The sequence below is a fragment of the Hesperophylax consimilis genome, chromosome 11 (assembly GCF_061612785.1).
Source record: "Hesperophylax consimilis isolate HC1 chromosome 11, BYU_Hcon_1.0, whole genome shotgun sequence".
Classification (NCBI taxonomy): domain Eukaryota; kingdom Metazoa; phylum Arthropoda; class Insecta; order Trichoptera; family Limnephilidae; genus Hesperophylax; species Hesperophylax consimilis.
In genome coordinates, this window is record NC_142846.1 from 9,742,769 (window position 1) to 9,762,766 (window position 19,998).

A 19,998-nucleotide genomic window follows, 5' to 3' on the forward strand; every position below is an offset into this window, starting at 1 on the left:
AGGCAATCCTCTAATTCGTATACACTACGCAAAAATCTAAAAGACATTATAGAAAATCCTCTAATTCGTATACACTACGCAAAAATCTAAAAGACATTATAGGCAATCCTCTAATTCGTATACACTACGCAAAAATCTAAAAGACATTATAGGCAATCCTCTAATTCGTATACACTACGCAAAAATCTAAAAGACATTATAGGCAATCCTCTAATTCGTATACCTACGCAAAAATCGATGAGCATTCCGATTTAGAAAAGAAATTCCGTTTCATAACAACCTAACATAAAAATAAACATTACTATTCTTTTTCGCACTAAATTATTAATGGCTTATTTTACACAACACGCTGAGTGCATAGTTTAAAAATATCGGATTTGCAATCTGAATAATAATTATTCTCGATTAAGATATTATTTGCAGTTATTTTGAAATAAAAAGACAATGAATGACAAACGTGTAAAGATAATCCCCGCGTAGTGTGATCTAGATACGGTTGGTTGGTTGCCTTCATTATTCCTATAATAATTGTTACGGAAAGTGCTCCAGAAAAAAAGTAAGTCATATAAATGTATGCATTGCTAATGTGAAATGCGTGCCGTATGAGGCGTTTGTTGTTGATGTTGTTGTTATTATTATACAACATTCTCTGACATAACGTTTTCCAACAACAGTAGTTGATGGCAGCATAATATTACCGTCGTGGCACCTAGTACGTACTGCGAAAAAGTACCAAGTCAAAATACTGCTTTTAAGATAATCGCTTGCGAAAGTTTTTTTATTTTATATTTGACCTCTTAAAATGCCAGGGGTAAAATGCCACGTCTGCTGACACTATTTTCGTAATAATTTTATTGCAAAATTTTTTTTTTTTAAATTGTACCGTCTTATATTAAGGTGAAGCTTAATGCTTAATCACTATTTTGATTAATCTTTATAACGAATTGGTGTACATTACGAATACCAAAAAATATGCTTCAGATAAATTGAAGATTTTCCTATCGTTTCGCTTGAGTAGAATACAAATAAAACTAAAAATTACTCAGAAAAAATATAAATGTGAACTACTAAAAAAAATTTTTTTTCAATAGAAATGTATGAACGTGTAAAGGAAACAACTTTAAAAAATACAGCACTATAGCTAAGATTATCTGTGACAGTTTCATTTGACTAAATTTTTTGCTTTCTTATAAAATTATTTACAAAATAAATAAAAACCAGTTTTGTGCTTGAAATCAAATGTTTGTAGACTCCGTTTGTCAAGCGATTTTGTTGTCTATTACCTACAATATAAGGTATACCAAGAATATACACATTTTTGCTTGTAGCTTCCTCTTAATGTATTATATTTAGATGAGGCATGAAGTGAAAAATATGTTACAATTTTTACCTCCAATTGACCTTTAATGCTCTAGCTACCGAATCCGGTCCACGCGTACCGCTTATCGTGATCTAATAGTAGAATACTTTTTGATATGCGATAGTGCCTCTAATTTTATTGCCATATGCATTCATACCAGATAATGTGTTCATATATTAATATTTGAATATATTTATCGTTTGTAGTTTCCCTTATTAGTTTGTAGTTTTAGTTATTTTTTGCTCTTTAAGTTATTAAAAATATGTATAATGAAGAAAAATGACAATATTCTTAAATTTTATTATATTTTCCAACTAAATAAGGTAAAATGACTATAAAAAATCTGAATTATGATTCTTGACACGGAATTTTTGACAGATAAAATAAACACATTTTCAAGTAACGAAACAAAGAGCTTAAAAAATTTAAATGTACGTTATTTCCTTACCAAGCGAATAAATTACATTTAAGTATGCCGGGAGCATTTTTGAGGTTAAAAATACCATCAAATTGTGGCAAGTGTGACGAACTTTTTTTAGCTTAGCTTAGCCCAGAAATCCCTGGGTAAAATAATTGGTTTCTGTGTGGAAGTTTGTTTGCGTGGGTTTTCTAAGAAAATGAATGAAAGGAAGATCTGGAAAGAAAATAGTATAATGGGTGGGTGATGTACAGAATTGTATTTTTTTACTTCTTACAGAAAATGAGCAGGTGGTTTGTAGAGATATGAAATAGCGCATTTTTGTTAACTGTGGAGTATTACCTGTATAATATTACCTCACAAAACAACAATATTTTGACTTTGTACTTTTTCGCAAAACGCCGACGAATACTCGAGGCCGGTTAGTCAATATGGTTCAGCTCCTACCGGTTCCGTGGTTATTTGCAGTACAGTGGACCCAACACGGCAAGACAACATTGTAGATTATTATAAAGAGACACGGAACACAGGATATCTTATGCAATCACACACCGGTGGACAAATAAATAAATAAATATTCTCTTAAGTGCTGGCAGAAATATGGAGAGTGGATTAAGGATATTGGATTCAGGGATGAGAGAAAATTACAAATGAATGTGTGTATCCTGAGAGGCCAGATGTAACTAGTGTTTCTGAAAAAAGGATGTTTCTGATTTTCTCAAAACTGTCATTTCTTCTTGTATCATTAGTTATTTATACCTACATCATATACTTTTAAAATTTCAAATAAAGAATTATACAACATGTCCAAAAAAACGTCACTATCCGAATGACAATTCTTTTTTCAAATTTTCTTCAGGCAGGTAGGTACCATAATATTGAAAATATGCATTCGAAATAATCGCGCCGATTTCACATTTGAAAAAATAATCTCTACCGGACTATTAAAAAGGTCGCCATCTTTAAACGGAAGAGGAACGTACTAACAAATTTAGAGACAGACGAAATGCAAAACGGTCAAGTTAAAACAAGATTTCACTGCGCTCAGTCAAATTCCTTATATTGTTCACCTCGAAGATAGAGAAAAATCATAGACTTACTGCCTCCGAGAAATTGGGACTGTCGCGTGGAATTAATGTTCAATTAATTCATTACTCTATAATACAGGGTGTCCTGTATTATTCAATTGCCTGGGTGAACCGTTGACGTTCCACTCCTTACTGTCGTGTGTGGCGTATGGATCAGAGAGGTGTTCCGAACCCTTGAATCAGAACAGCGCATCAACGGTCTACCTTCGATCCTCTTACTCTGTCAGTGAGAATAAGTTTCTCCAGCTCAAGTTCAGGGCATTCTACGCTCTACGGGTAACTAGTTGACAGCCTGCTTTCGATACGTGGAACTTCTGACTTCTGAATTATGGCTGTTCGTTAGTGATGCCATACCTCGAAAGTGATAATCGGTAGATTTCGGTGAAAAATATCGGTAGATTAGATACGAAAATCGGTAGAATTTCAGAATGGATTTGTGTGGGATAGTGCTTACTCAGTACTAGATTCCCCTGAATATTTTTTTTCGAATCCATGGGGGAGGAGGATTGCTAAGGAAGAATATAAATCCCCACTAAATTTTCTAAATGGAATTCCGTAGTATGATTCCTCACAATACTTTTTTCATATTCATAGGGGCGGATGGTGGCTTCGTAATTTCAAGTAAAATCATACCCCACCTTTTTTGAGTAAAGAATTTCAAAAAGAAAGAATTCCTCAAATTGAGATTTTCGAAAAAAATTACCATAATTCAGAATCTTTTTGCTGACTTCCGGTAAATTTTTATAAATTTCGGTAGATTTAAAAAAAAAAGTTAGATTTTTGGACAATTTCGGTTGATTTTCACAAATTTCGGTAGATTTTCTGCGAATATCGGTAGATTTTTGCCGAAATCGGTAGATCTACCAAAATATCGGTAGGTAGGGCATCGGTCCTGCCAGTGGTACCTATACCTATCCAAAGCATTATTCGCCCACACCACACATCTTGATAGCATATACATATATAAATATATAGAATTACGGATTTTTTCCTATACTTGGATAAGGTAGAGTTTTATGCGGTTACGTTTATATTTATTTTATTTAGAATTACTGACAGATATGGTACAAAATAAAAAGAAAAAAAAATTATAAGATAATAAAAGTAAACAAGACCAATGGAAATAGGAATATAAAGTATCACAAAGATAATGAAAGAAATGAAGAAGAAACAAAAATATAATACCTGTCATCCAGTGGCCTCGTTAAAATTCTCTGCAAATATTTTATTAGTACAGTTTTATACTTCAATAAAGGCATATTAAAAACATAAGCTAACATAGCACAAGAGTTATCAATGGTATGGTATCTATTTTTAACAGAATTGTAGCTTGAAACCGTAGTATGATTGTTACAATAATACACGGAAACTTGTTCCAATGGTAGGAACATGAAAGTGAATCAATATTAATATATATTTTATCTTTCAAATACTAGAAGCATTTTAGCACAAAAAATTATACTCGAAAATAATACCATTATTTTCATTTAAAAAAACTGTAATTTTTTCAATTTTAATTCACGCCCTTTTTACAAATAAACTGTAATTAATTCAATTTCAATTCACGCCCTTTATACAAATGTGGTTTAGATCCAATAAGGTTTTTCACGGGTGCATTTGGACAATAATGATAATGATCCAACTTTTTCTACACGGAGAAAATGAGTATTGCTGATTTATTAAAATCCTATTAAAAACTCGATTGTATGTCATTTCCTAACAAACTATCAGTGCATTGAGAATACATCGGAACAAGTGTTCATGTAGCTGCGTTTATCCTGATAAATATAGTGACGAAATGCGAAAATATTAGATGTTTTATGAACACGTGTTCCGACATCCCTTGTTGTTGGGATACCTGAGAATTCATTCGTTAAAGGCCTGCAGTCCCGTTTTCATCTGGAATACAAATAATTGTTAATATTGTTAATAAATTAGCAATAATGTATATAAGTAAGTTTTCTGCGCGTGTAAATGTTTACAAAATGGTGATCATCTGATCCATTTTACAATAATATAACATTTGACTAATTGATTCGCTTAAAAATTTGACACTAATGGCCACTGCAAGAAAATCAGATTACAAAAGATTTTCATTTCACCTGTCCACTGGTCTCTAGCAGACCTCCTCGATGGTGTGATTGCACATTACATACGCACAGGTTGCTTGCAGCTAGCTGGGTCAGTCAGTGAGTGCATCAGCTGATCGGTGGTTAGTTGTAACTGGACACTCGGTCGGTACCTACCTAGAGAGCCATTCGGTCCGTGAAGTCTATAGCCAATGGTAGCATTTCCCGCCACAAGTAAAAACGTAAGAAAACGCGCTAAAGTTACCGCAACCTTCTAATTTTGAAACGAGTGAACAATTAAACTAAATCAGTTTTCATTACTAACTACCTCTTTTGTTTTTTCTCACATTTATTTAATTCGATTTTTCCACATACATCCATGAGAATAAGTCTATTCTAAAAATGCCTATTGTGCGTGCGACCATATTTTTATTGATTCATTACTGTGAATTGATTTACTTTAGTTTCAGTTTAAAACCTGAATGAGCTCACAGCGTAGAATGTGCGAAATGACATAAGTCGGGTAAATATCACGTTTTCATTTCTTCAACAGTTGAGTTTCTTGTTTCAGTTGAATTTCATTACATAATTAAGCCCCTGCAATCCAAATTTCTACCGATTTATTATAAAAAATTTATGTTCCTAAAAAAATATATGTTATTTTTGAAGATAATATCTATACCTACATTTGTAGTTGAATTTGCCTTGATAGAAAAAAATCGATAAGTATGAATATGAAGTGTATAAAGTACAAAGTAGAAAATTATTAAAAACTCATTTTGGTCTGTTATTTAACATGTTATAGGTATGAAAAATTTCTGTATATCTTTAAACGAAATTTAGGAATTTATGGAGAGATTTTTGCGCTATTTTAAACGAGTCGTGTTTTATTGAATACTAACGGACCCGGCAGTAATAATAATAATAGTAAAATTACGAAAGATTTTTTAAATATTTATGTTGAGGTATCAGAAGGATTTATAGGCCCTGTTAGGAGTTCTACCTAGCCGAACCCTCTGATATGAAAATATCTGGAGTCGGTGAATTATTTTCCCATTTGATCTCTGGTGAGTTGACGTGTTGTTCTTGTATTGTTTTGTATTTATTTTGCTTATATAATGCACTTGCATAATGTTGATTGACTAGATGATCATTTGTGGAAAAGTGTGTGGAAGGGTTTACTTTTTCCTATGGGGAATATTTAACCCGGACATAAAGACGGAAAGATTAAAAAAAAAAAAAAAATATATATATATATATATATATATATATATATATATATATAGGTATATTTGGATGATTTTTATAGATAATGCGAATATCTTCTTCAGACTTCTTCCGCCATTTACTGCTGTATACCACAATGTTATTGTTAAAAAGAAAACATAACGACTCCAAGTCTTATTCCAGTGCAGAGATTTTGCGTTAAATATCCTCGGGCGTCTCCTACTTCTTGTACCATCCAAACTACCCATGGTGTTAATAAGAACAAACTTAATCGACTTAATAAACTTAACAAACGAAATCAGTCGAGAAGTTTTTTAATCTACTGGGCACAAAAAAAGAAACATAAAAAAATATATATACTAACTCGTAAACATAGATTTTCGCTTAATTAAATTAGCGCGCTCCCTCTAACATTTGTATTTACATATTATCTGCCTTTCACAACAAAGATACACATTCAGATTATTTATTTTCGCGCTTAAGCTTACACTTTTCATATATTGCACGGTGCACAGAATTATCTATGTACCGATTGAACAAACATGGTGGCATTACACAGCCTTATATTACATGACACAAATTGGTTCGTAGTAAATAGTTTGCAATAATTGGTACATATACAGGTACGTGAGGTAATAATTTGCAGTAAAGTATAAGTTTGCTCGGCAGTTGTAGATATGACGTTGACCTACTCCAAGGAGATGACTTAACAAAATATTGGTAAGCAAATAAAGTGCTTAATTTCGTAGCTAAAACCATATTACTCGAGTCATCTTAACATAACTGACTTTTTAAATTAGAATAACAAATCATTTCCTGTATTCATGGTAGTTTTTACTTCGTAATAAAACAATTTATTATGAATTAAATGATATTAAAGTAACTCAGTACAGGTGTTACTGGTCACTAGCGTAGAATAGATACTAGATAGTGTGAATTCAATATTAAAATTGTTATTAAAATAATTAAATAGATAAATTATTGTATTAATACGTAGGTACTTTATCGCTTGTCTGAATTGTATTCAAAATTAGTTTCAATTTTGATAAATAAATTCTTAATAAATCCGAGTTCATTAAACCACAGTTACAGAAAGGCCCTCAACCGAAATGAGTGATTTTGTTGATAATTATCCAATTATTATTATTATTATTTATAACTGTTTTATTCGTTCGAAAAATGTAGGTTAGAATTTTCAATTAACCTTAATTTACTTCAATCTTTCATATTGTACGAATGTGAATTCTTCAATAACGATGCTAGTAATATGCGATTTTTCATTTTTCCAACATACAAATACCGCATAACGATGCTGGAAATATGCGATATTTCTTTATTACAACATCCGAATCCCGCATAACAATGCTGTAAAATTGCGACTTTTCATCATTCCAACATATGAATCCCGCATAACGATGCTGGAAATATGCGATTTTTCATTATTTCCACATCCAGATATAGCAGAATGATATGGGAAATACGCTATTTTTTTCCTTTGCCATTTTATTTTGATAGTAAATGACATGACTACAAAAGAAACATAACTAACTAACTAACTAACCATCACGCCGTTTCCCCGCAGGGGTAGGCAGAGAGGACGGACCGCCAAACAACTCGGTCTTGGCACACACTCCTTGCCTCATTCACATTCATACATCGTCTCATACATACTCTTCCATTATTCTGACTCTTGACATGGCCCGACTCGAGTATCTGATTCACTTGATCGTGCCATGTCTTCCTCGGGCGTCCCCGACTTCTGCTACCATTCACATTTGCATCATATATCCTCCTTACACTCCTATCTTCGCTCATTCGCTCTACATGCCCAAACCATCTAAGCGTCCCTTTCTTAATCTTACTCATTACGCTTACATCAGCCTTGCACTCTTTGCGGATCTCCACATTCCTCACACGATCAAACATGGTTTTACCACACATACGCCTCAGGGATCTCATTTCAACAGCATTTAATCTACTTTCATCCTTTCTTTGCCAGTTCCATGCCTCACTTCCATACATCAAGGTAGGTACCAGCACTCCGTTGTGGACCTTCCTGTAAATTATTCTAATGTAGTGTTACGAAACAGCTAAAATTTAATTTCATCGTAGAAAACCGAAAAATACCTAGATAGAATGAAACTCATATTACAAAATATATCTGAATACTCCACTGCTCAGCATAAACAATCAACTAGAGCAATAAGCCAAAATAAACTGGTTATTCCCAATTTTAAAACATATTTTGGACAGAGAAATACTAAATATATAGAAACTATATAACGCCCTACCAAATCACGCAAAAAATAACTGAAACTAGTATATTTCTATTATCGATAATAGTGTAAAATAATGTCGCTTTCCGCTTCTGTATGTTTGCGCGCTTAATTCTTCTAAACCACGCAACGGATATTGATATGATTTTCACTATTATTTAGAGAATTAGTTCCGAAAGGTTTATATACACGGTGTCCGGAAACTCGTAGTACAAGCGGGAAACTGGAGAATCTACACCACATGGGGAACCCAAAAAAACATAAAGTTTTTTGATTTGAGCATTTTCAAAAAAAAAAAAAAAACCAAAAAAAAATATTTTTCGGCTATTTTAGGGTTAAAGTTTTTTCTGGTGTTAAGGGTTGAATAACAGATGTTTTAACCCTGCAGAGCAGAAATATTTTATGATTACACCGGGTTAAATGAAGGGTGATTTCAAAATAATGCTTCAAATCCGAGTTTCTTCATTTGTTTTACTTTCAAATAGTTTTAATTAGTTGGGTACTTTGATCTTCAGTAATAATTTATAAGAATTTGATTAAAAAAAAAAAAATCACTTCAAACTCGATTTACTCGATAACGAAAGCTCAAATAAAAAAAAAAATACTACAAAATCGACTCCAAATGTGATGTAGATTCACCAGTTTCCCGCTTGTACTACGAGTTTCCGGACACTCTGTATATGTACAATACATGCAAATTATATTTATAGAAAGTAGAGAAAAGTCGAGTAACGCCGGGTACAAGTCAGCTAGTTTTAAACTAAAGTCATGGCTGAGAGAACTGAGTTACAAACAGTTGTAAACATTGTGAATACATCAATACAAAAATATCAAAACTACAACAGCACGCATCTGAACAGGAAACCCTAAGGTTGTGGAGGACTGAGAAAACTGTGACATTATTCTTAAAATAATAACTTAATTTAATTACCTGATAAAACAAAACTAAAATAAACCTTTTAATAACACCGTTTCTTCCTGTAATACTTGTAACACAATTTGTAATTTTTTTAAGGAATGGATGCATCATAAATTATACGGCAGTTATTCTCTCTTGTAAAATTCATGCAATAGTTCAACGGAAAGTGGTTTTACCTTGGTAGAAATGTAAATCTCCACTTGATATCCTTGCGCGGTGTTGACAGAAAAGTAATGGTTTACTCATATGATACAGACTCAAACAAACTATGTAGTTCAGTAGTCTAGGAGTCCGGAGCCAATATGTTTAATGTAGGTCAAAAGTATTACAAGGTACCTTTCAACGTCTCAACACAATTTCGTTTATCTTTGTTAGCATTTTATCCGTCAACTTTATTTGAATGCACGGCTTCGTCCAACACTTTCTTTTAGAATTTTTTCAAACAAACCGTAATGTCGATAGCCTGTCGCACACGTGAATTATATGCATTTTTCAATTTAAAAGATTACTCCTGATTCATTATAAGGTTTCAAAAAACAATATTAACGTAAACATCCACTTTTTATTGCATTCTGGATGAAGCAAGTAATATTTGATTTCCCCGAAACATCTAGTTACAAAATAAATAATCTTGTGAAATGCTTTACAAAACACATAAATATATATATATACTTATAACTGTACCTAACAGATTTTTCAAATCTCCACATGAAAATGAAGTTGACAGCTAATTAAACTTGAATTTCCAGGCTAGAAAATGTGAAAAATTTCATCCCAAAGAAGGAAGTGCATTCTGTTCGAGAGTTTTTCTGCGTTATACAAACAGAATTTCAAAATATTTGGAAATGTGTTAATAAATTAACAAGTCAACAACCTTTTAAAACGAACATAACTTTAAATTTTCGTAACAAAATTATTTCTTAAAATATAACGCAATCAACAGAACGACCTTGAGTCGAAAGTATTCATCTCTGAGAGACTGTGCAATCCTACATTATCTCTCTTACCGGCAGACCATTCTCGAATCGTTAAAACATGTACCTCACTGTGAAGAGAACATTTTCAGATTTGTGTACGTTATTTAACTGCCGTCTCCTAAATAACTTCCCAATTGTTGACGAAAAACAAATAATGTGGATCTTTTGTTGAAGTGTGCAACGACGAGCCTCTAACCTTCAGTTGAAAGTGGTCTACCTTGACCGGGGGGAGTCAATCACACCGCGCTGTTTTGGCTCGGCAGTAATCAGCGAAGTGGTGATCATAATCGGTGAGGTGGTAATCAGTCACACAGTAATCTGGGTCTTCTTGCAGTCAGCTGGGGATCAACGCCAGTGTATGAGTGTCTTATCTCACGAACGGTCCTTCGAGGTTCAGGCTATAAGCTATAAGCTCGAGCGTCGGGGAGGCAGTGTTAAAGTTGATTTCGGCTTCAAGCCTCTGAAAGTGAACTTCAGTGAAGCGTGAACCGATCAGTGCTGAACATGAACAGAATTCTGTGCCTCAGTTTGTTGCTCTTTGTGATTGAACTATGCGACTCTAAGGCAAAATACCGTGAGTTAGCCCATTTATTTGTGCTCTATTTTTTGTGCATTTTAACAGTAATCCTCTCTCAATCGAGGTGTATTTTATTTTATAAGACGGTATTTTATTTATTTGTTGTTTTTCAGTAGTACCTACGTGCATAATTCATTCGGTATCCTAATAAAACCATCAAATATTCTTTATCATTAATGATTACTTATACAATTTCTTTTTACTTAATTTTTAATATTTTATTTATAGTAATTTATTTTGCCAAATATCGGCATAGCCCAAATATCTACGCATTTGGAAACTCGTAGTAAAAGCAGGATATTTGTGGATCAAGCAGAGAAACCAAAAAAAACTTTTTCCGCAACTAAACGGATTAAAAACTTTTGGAGTCGATTCTAAGCAGTCTTACAGCTGATACGATTATTAACCACTTGTATTTCCGCTTGTATTACGGTTTTCCGGACACCATGTATTATTTAAATATGTATTTAAAAAAATTTATTTATTTAAATAAATCTATACATTTCATAATATGAATCTACAAAAGTCTAACAAAAATGTGTAGTACATGGGATCTCGTAACGTCGTTTGTTTTATTTATGTAATACTTACGTATTTTTTACAATAAATGCATACATTCTTTAAACAGTGTATTATAATTTATTATTTGTGCATTATTTACTATATTATTTAATTTATCTCTATGCCTCGTTTCGTGCTGGTGTTTGCAGTTTTTTTGTTATTTCTTTACAATTACCGTTGGGACCTTTTTTTCCTAGAAAACGCATAGGTAAGTTATTAAGTTGTGTAATTTTTTTAAACCACCTACCTCAAGCTTGTATCACGACTTTCCCCTTGTACTGCTACGCGTAAGCTTCAGACGCGCAAATTTAATAATATAAAACGAACCCACTTAATTTACTGAGACTTTTTCAATATTCCCAATAAAACATTCAGAAATCAAACGAGATTAAAATAGTGCCTTTTATCATTTTTATAGCCTATTACACTATCTTAAACGTGTCGCCAATGGCAATAAAGGCGACAAATTGTAATGACATTTTACTACTAACCTGAATAGGGCATTACAAAGTACACCTTCCGTTGTTTTCACTGTTATTTTTTTATCAAATCATGACATTAATTTCACAATCACATCAGTGCAGTGCAACATGGAACTGACAGAGGAAGGATTATAATAAACTGAATTCCGTAGAAATTAGATCCTCTTGAGTAAGTTTAAGAAAGGGACACTTAGATGTTTTTTTAAATCGAAAGCTGATGGAGATTATATGAAGCGATTGTGGATGGTAGAAGAAGTAGGGGACGCCGAGGAAGACATGGCACGATTTGCACTTCGCCACGTTTTGAGCTATCGATCTATGCAATTTCTCTGCCATGGTTGCCCTATCTATCTTATTATATTAATAACAAGACAAAATGTGATTATTTTATAAACGGTTGATTTTAAACTACAGACGTCATATTATTTATTGATAGCGATCCTGTTGAACCTCTCCGATCTCAGATGATCAAAGAATTTGTTTTGATTTCCGCATTGCAATAAAATTCAAATAAATGAAATATTTCTGAACATATAAAGTTACTAAAAACTGTTTTTAAAAGGTGATGAAATAAGCATTCAAATTTCATAATAAGCTTAAAAATAAACATATCATTTTTGTCATATAAATGTTTTGAATGCATATATAAAAAAGTTTTTAAAATGGCTTATGTATGTTCGACTGAACACTGAACCAAAATTAATGAACATTTGTGAAGCATCATTTTTTCTTTGTTTCAAATAAAAAATTATTAATACAAATTTCACAATATTTCATATTTTTTTCTCAAATTGCGGTCGGAACCTTTGGTTTCGTGGAGTATATGCTTCATTTATTTAGTGGTTAACTGCTAGTTTTAAATACAAAGCGTGGTATTTTCTCATTTTATCATCGATTAAATCATAGGTTCCCAAATGGGTCTGTATCGCCCCCCAGGGGTCGATATAGGCTTGCTGGGAGTCTATGTAAGCGATAAAAAAATTTGGGGGTCCACGAGATTCAAATGGGGGTACATACGAGCGGACCTCCATTTACCTCAAGTCAACATTTAGGAGTTCCGTAAATGACACAATAGACCTAACACAAATATAATAGACTGAGAATTTACTTATTTGATATTTGTATTTTTATAATTTCGTTAAGTTGTTAATTAAGGTATATAAATAGAGTCTACGTTCCTTTTCTCGTCAGAATTAATATATTCAAGCAAAACATTGCACAGCCGCGAATTTTCCTAGTTCCCCAACTTGTTTTTGAAAAACATCCAGGGTAATAATAACGCTCAACATTTAAATTCACTTCACACAGACTTCAAAACTAAGTTTGAGGATATTTTGACTATGGAAATGGAACGTTGAAGAATCGGATATCATGTGACAAGAAGAACTGACCGGAATAAGCACTGACAAAGAATTTAAGGGGCTGTTCTGTAGGGCCAGCTACAGAAAGAAATTCCCGTTGCTTATCCTGCTTCATTTTAATTTGGAGTAATACCCCACAAGGGCGCCCTTGTCTGCACAGTGTAAAGACAGAGGAACTATACCGCCACCCGGTTGTTCGACTGGCAAGAGAAGGGAATCTTTTTACGAAAAAAATAAATGATTATCACATGGGACGTTAATAGTTTTAGGAAAATTCAATATTAATTCAATATAGGGGGTCTACGGAAAAAAACATTTTTGGTAAGTGGTCTACGTGGCAAAAAAGATTGGGAAACTCTGGTTTAAATCATATTTAAACGGTGGTAGAAAGAGATTTCCATTAGACCATATGAGTTCTTCCCAAAACTGAACAACTGTCTCAACGGATAACAGCTGTTTGTTCCCTAAACCCAACAAATTAACGCTACGGGTAGCTGTTTGTTCCCTAAATCGAACAAATTAACTCTGCGGGTAATAGATGTTTGTTCCCTAAGCCGAACAAATTAGCCTGAGGGGTTAATGTAAAGTTTCCTAAGCATGGTTCGAAATGTAATTAAAAAGTTTATGGGTTAAACGCTCATCGATTTTTTCTTATTATAACGAAAGACCAAAGAATAATGGAGTACAAAAAATTTCGTGATCCAAAAATCTGGCCATTCTGGCCTTAAATTTCAAATTCATAAAATTCGCTCTCTCAGTAGAAATTCAAAATAAAATGGAATGGAATATACGATGTCAGCTAGTGTGCTATATTTCACTGGCTTACTCGAGACTAGAACCAAAAGTTACCAAGTCTGTGACTACATCGGTTTCCATTCAAATCTACAAAGAAGTCACTTCTATGTGAAAGTGTGTGTGTATTACCTATTCAGTGTACAAACAGACTCGTGGATATTTTTGTTTTTATTTTTTTATGTGAATACCGAACATAAGTCCCAACTTCTCCCAACCGTCTGGAGCCAGTGAGACTATGACATCCCCAATTGGGGTATTTTGCTAGGCTGAAGGCAGTGGAAAAGGGGGGGAGAAGATGAATTTAGTACCTGATTATTTAGATTTGTTCACCAAACATGACTAAAGCCATTTCAAGCAAAGTTTCAATTCTGAATAGTGATATTACACAAAGGCGATACTGAGAGTATCTTCCACTCCGGAACGTGCCACAAGTATACTAGGTATAAATTTATAAATTTATAAAACTTTTAAACTAATAAATTGTGAAATTATTATTATTATTATTATTCAAATAAAATTCAGGGATATGAACCTGCGACCTTCAGATTGCTAGTCGAGAGCCTTACCCCTCGACCACGGAGGCCGTCAAATATGAAATGATAATAGTAAGTAGGTACCTGCTACCTACCCAGGTATTATTATACTGGTTATACGGAATTATTTCCACTGGTAGCATTTTTGCAGTGTTGCCGCAATCATAAATAAAAAAGTGAGCACAGAGCTATTCATTAACCACAGAAATGGGTTTATTTGTGTGATGTATGGTAATAAAGTTGAGTATTTAAGCAATAGATGGCGCTAGTCATAAAGCTTACTTCAGAGTCCGACAGATGTCGCTAGAGTGTAACAATTACTTGTGAGATGAGATTGACAGGGAACAAGCTTCTCGAACCAGAGAATTACCAACCCTGGGGTAATGAACAGTGTAGCTAAAACCAGACCTATTATTTGTATCGTAAACATACACAATTATAAGCAGAACCTTTTACTTTTTACAAAGAGTTCCCAACACTTAAATCTGCAAAGTAAGGCAGATATAACAATTTGTAACCAGCGAATACCTAGGAAATCGCTAATGGTTCGATTAGGATGTAATTTAGCAAACCTTTCCGTCTATAATTTAGTAGGCGCATCAAAGAAATAATAGAGAAACGGGAAGTAAAAATTGTTCAAGTGAGACATTACTGTGTTCTACTTGCGAGTTCTTCCGGTTCTTGAAAAGCAAGTACTCGATATAATGATTTCATATGAAATATAAACATATATTTTTCATACGCAATTATGTGCACAGTGGCGTAATGACTGACCAAGCGGGCTCTGGGGGGGCGGACTCGATGGGGCCCTTGTTAGAACATCATCACATAAGTTCAACTTGTGGCTCGTATTTGCATGTATGCAGGGTTATTTGCGTTATTAAAATCGTAAATTATTGGATTCAAATCATTATTATTAATTTTATTGGAGTTTCGAGTAAAGTAATTCAACTCAGACACTCGCATTCTTTACATTACACTAAAAAAATAATAATAATATTTACTACTGGTAACACAGTAATACGATGAGTAGTGTTTAACGCTTAAATATTTTTTTTATTAGAAATAACATCAATTTTTTTAATGGTTTTATTTAAGTTTTGTTAATAAATTACTGACTATAAAAATATATTATAAACGTCAGCGCCACCTCATTTTTCTGTCGTTTCATATAAAAATAATTAATTAAGGTCTGAATCTTTGGTTTCATAGAAGGTAGACATTTTGATTGTATTGTTGTTAACTTCTATATGAATATAAAGCATGGTGTTTTCTCTTTCTAACACCGTTTAGATCATATTTCTCACCACAACAATAAGGGAGATACAACGATTTCTGTGAGATCATGAGAGTTTTTCCCAGAAATTCACGCGACATGACCAAAGAATTAATCATAACTCCGCAAAGAAAAGAGTTATAAGAGTTATTCGTACGTCGTCGTGTAGATCTTGAGGTGCTCTAAATAGTTAACTGAGCATTAAAATATAATTTATGCCCAGTGACGAATAAAAAGTGAAATTAACGGTAGTGTAGAGTTTTTTTCACCAGCCTTTTTTTAAAACTCTGTACAAGATAGTTTAAAATCTGCCAAATCTGCCTAAACGGTTAGTTGAGAAATACTTTTTGTATTATTTATTAGGTTCATATTATAATAAATTATCTGACACAAATGTGATTGATGATGTTTTCTATTGTTCGTCCTACGTTTAGTATTACAAATAATTGATATTATTTCAATATCTTCAAAGATTTAGAAGTAAGATCACTGCCTACCTACACATCTTGAATAATTATATATTATTTATAAGACTTTTTTACGTTGGTTACGTAACTTAAAATACTTAACATTCGCAGCATATGAATTCCGAGTAGTGCAAAACCTGCGAAGCCTAATTATAGATGTAATTATCAACAATGACGAACACAAAGAAATTTCACAGTTCGGGCAACCGTAGTTCGTGATTCTACTAGTCACTCGATTGTGAAATTGCAGTGAATATATAATTGTTATTTTCACATTATAGTTTGTTTCATAAAAAAGGTCGTCACGTGCTATTATTTTTACTGGCAGACCTAGGTAGTATTATTATGTTAAAAGGGTATGCAAATATTACCCTTACAATTATTTTTATAAGCAATAATTATTAGCCTGAAACACTCATCCACATTGAAAAATCTCCTAATAAAAGATACATGACGCCAACGGGACATGAACCCGTGTCCTTTCGATTTCCGGTTGACAGCTCTGACCACTGAGCTATGGCGGCTTATCTCTTATCCGCGAAATAATTCAATATATACTAGTGTTTCATTCAACAATTACTGCTTATTACATTTTTTCACCTGAAAACAACCAACTTTATTTTATATGCGAAAGGCATTGTAAGTGCTAACTCTCTCACTAGATGGCGTCGAGACAAATTGTCTACATTTTTTGGTGAAGATACTAGAACTTGTCAAATATTAATTATTTATTTTTTGGTAAACTAATGTTTAAGACAAGATTTTTTTATGCATAGCACAAAGAGTAACAATTATTTTTATAAGCAATAATTATTAGCCCGAAACACTCATCCACATTGAAAAATCTCCCGATAAAAGATACATGGCTAATAATTATTGCTTATAAAAATAATTGTTACCCTTTGTGCTATGCATAAAAAATCTTGTCTTAAACATTAGTTTACCAAAAAATAAATAATAAATATTACCCTGTTCACTTTGAAGATCTAACTCCAATCGTCCTTTGAATACTTTCATAGCCAATGGCGATCTAAGAAAAGTATTAAGCCAGTGTTTTTTATTGATTCGGCGAAAGTTTTTAACTAGAAAAACTCCCCGTGAGCTTTATACATGTCTCCCAATATAATATCATTGAGGTATACAGATAGATCCAGCTTTGGCGCTCGCAATTATAAGCAATGGTAAGCAAAAATACAAATTTATTTTAATTTGTTAAGTTCAGGCCAACATCGTGAAATTTTTCCTTAAAAAAATTGAAACAAAGTTTTCACAAACTAATTTTGCCATATTATGCAATAAAACAATTTGAAAAAATATGATATATCAGTAGAAATTTCGATAGTTTATATAAAGCATTTTCCAGGCATGATAAACATTTTTTTATAAAATTCTGATGAAAAAGACGGGCAGGGTATGTAGAAAAAATTTAGGATTTATTTCAAACCATCACCTGTCTCAATACAATAAAAATATATACAGTACCAAAAAGTAACTTCGAGTTGTTTACAAATCAAGCTGAACAAATATATAATTCCGTGTCTATTTATCTCCTATCTGTCCTTGAAACACTTATCATAAATCTGAAAAACGCTTTTGATTACATTTTAATCCCTACGAGATTATCAGTATCATATTAATAGAGACTAGATATGATGGACTCGCCGAACGTCACATTGGTGCTGCCAAGGTCTGTTATCTATGTGAGGATATTATGTCAGCGCTCTTTAATAGCAGCAGACACATGTCAGCGCTTTATTAGCAGCAGACACATACCTGGGCGGATGACGAACCTCGTGCTGGCACTGTTGGTGGACGCGGTGGACTCTCTCCCTGCAGCTGCTGGTAAAGTTTCTTCACCACCTAGGATTCTTGCTGCAGAGTCTCCATTTTCTATCTTCGTCGAACGTCACAGCGGTGCTGCCAAGGTCTGTTATCTATGTGAGGATATTTTGTCAGCGCTTTATTAGCAGCAGACACATACCTGAACGGATAACGAACCTCGTGCTGGCACTGTTGGTGGACGCGGTGGACTCTCTCCCTGCAGCTGCTGGTCCAGTTTCTTCACCACCTAGGATTCTTGCTGCAAAGTCTCCATTTTCTATCTTCGTCCAACGTCACAGCGGTGCTGCCAAGGTCTGTTATCTATGTGAGGATATTTTTTCAGCGCTTTATTAGCAGCAGACACATACCTGAACGGATAACGAACCTCGTGCTGGCACTGTTGGTGGACGCGGTAGTTTCTCTCGCTGCAGAGCTAGTCAAGTTTCTTCACCACCTAGGATTCCTGCTGCAGAGTATTCATCTTCTATCTTCATGTCCCCTGTTCCTGTTCTTCATTCTACTTTACTTAACTTCACTTTATTTTGGTAATATTTATATTTTTTGTAATACCTGCATCGAGGTGATAACTCACAAAAGCGGCGCTAAAAAAATTGTCGAATTATTATTATTATTTAGATCAATAATCTTTATTTATGGAATTGATCGACGCAACGCCTAAATAGCACGATAGCGAGACCACAACATGTAATAATTTGTAAAAATATAAAATATTATTATGTTCGCAGGTTTACTTCTCAAGGCGTGCTAGTTTGTTGATCGAAAGCCGACAAGTACAAGTACAGTAACCTACATAAAGGGATCAAATTAGGTCATTTGTGAAAACGAGAGTTTTAACCTTATTGATGACAAATATATCGAGATCTAGATATTGATAGCACGTAGATGTATTTAGGATTATTAATTTTATTTTACTGATAACATTTCAACACGATTGCAATCACACGATCGTTGACACGGTGAAGAAATAATATTTGAAGTGTGTAGGTACCGTTACCTAAATTATGTTACCAAAACATGACATTATTGACCGACCATCTTACCTCATATTATTATGCAAGGCATGTATTTCAGTCAAGGCCATTTATAAAAGTAACGAAATGAGAATGGACGCCCTTATGCAAACATTTTCATTATAGTGACGGTTTTTTTGGTTCTTACGACAGGTAATAAGAAAATATTTTTTGTATGAATTCCAGTAGTTTTTATAGCGACCCCGTGGGTCATTTGAAAGTGCCGGTGGGTCAAAGCGCAGTGCATCAGTACTAAGTTTTTGAACATTAGACCTCGCATCCAAAAAAATATGTTTCTAATCCAATAAATAAAAACCAAAATTTAGTCTAAAATCCGAAGATTTGTAAGTAGGTACTTAAATACCTACCTGCTTAATTACAAACCATAAATATTTTACGAAACATTTTTTTGCTTCTAATAAAGTGTGGGACTACTTTAACTCATCCCACATATGATAACACTAAAATAATTACTCCGCCGCCTGAAGCCCCGGAGGAGCTAGGTGCGGACGGGAAGACGGCTCTCCGTCATTCTAGTTTCAACTTTCGACCAGACCACCACTCTCCACTACCACCGTCTCTGCGTTCGCATAACTTGTAAATTCATTTTCGCAAATAAATTCAACAAAGATCGCAGACCTTTATCTTTCAATCATCCGAATTCCTTGAACACAGATTTACGATACCGGCAGCCATCGTAAATTACACTCCACACATCGCTATCATACTGGCGACTCCACGCTGCCATAAAAGTGTATTC

The 19,998-nt window shown here is 33.6% G+C and overlaps 1 protein-coding gene across 1 annotated transcript in view; it reads left to right on the plus strand.

The window, feature by feature from the left end:
• Nucleotides 1-10,568: 10,568 nt before the first annotated feature.
• Nucleotides 10,569-19,998, plus strand: part of LOC149419759 (PI-PLC X domain-containing protein 1-like) — a 43,709-nt gene continuing 34,279 nt past the window's right edge. Inside the window, exon 1 of the mRNA XM_089637009.1 lies at nucleotides 10,569-10,908. Coding sequence (XP_089493135.1) covers nucleotides 10,839-10,908 — 70 coding nt within the window. The 5' untranslated portion in view covers nucleotides 10,569-10,838. The remainder of the gene's footprint in view (nucleotides 10,909-19,998) is intronic.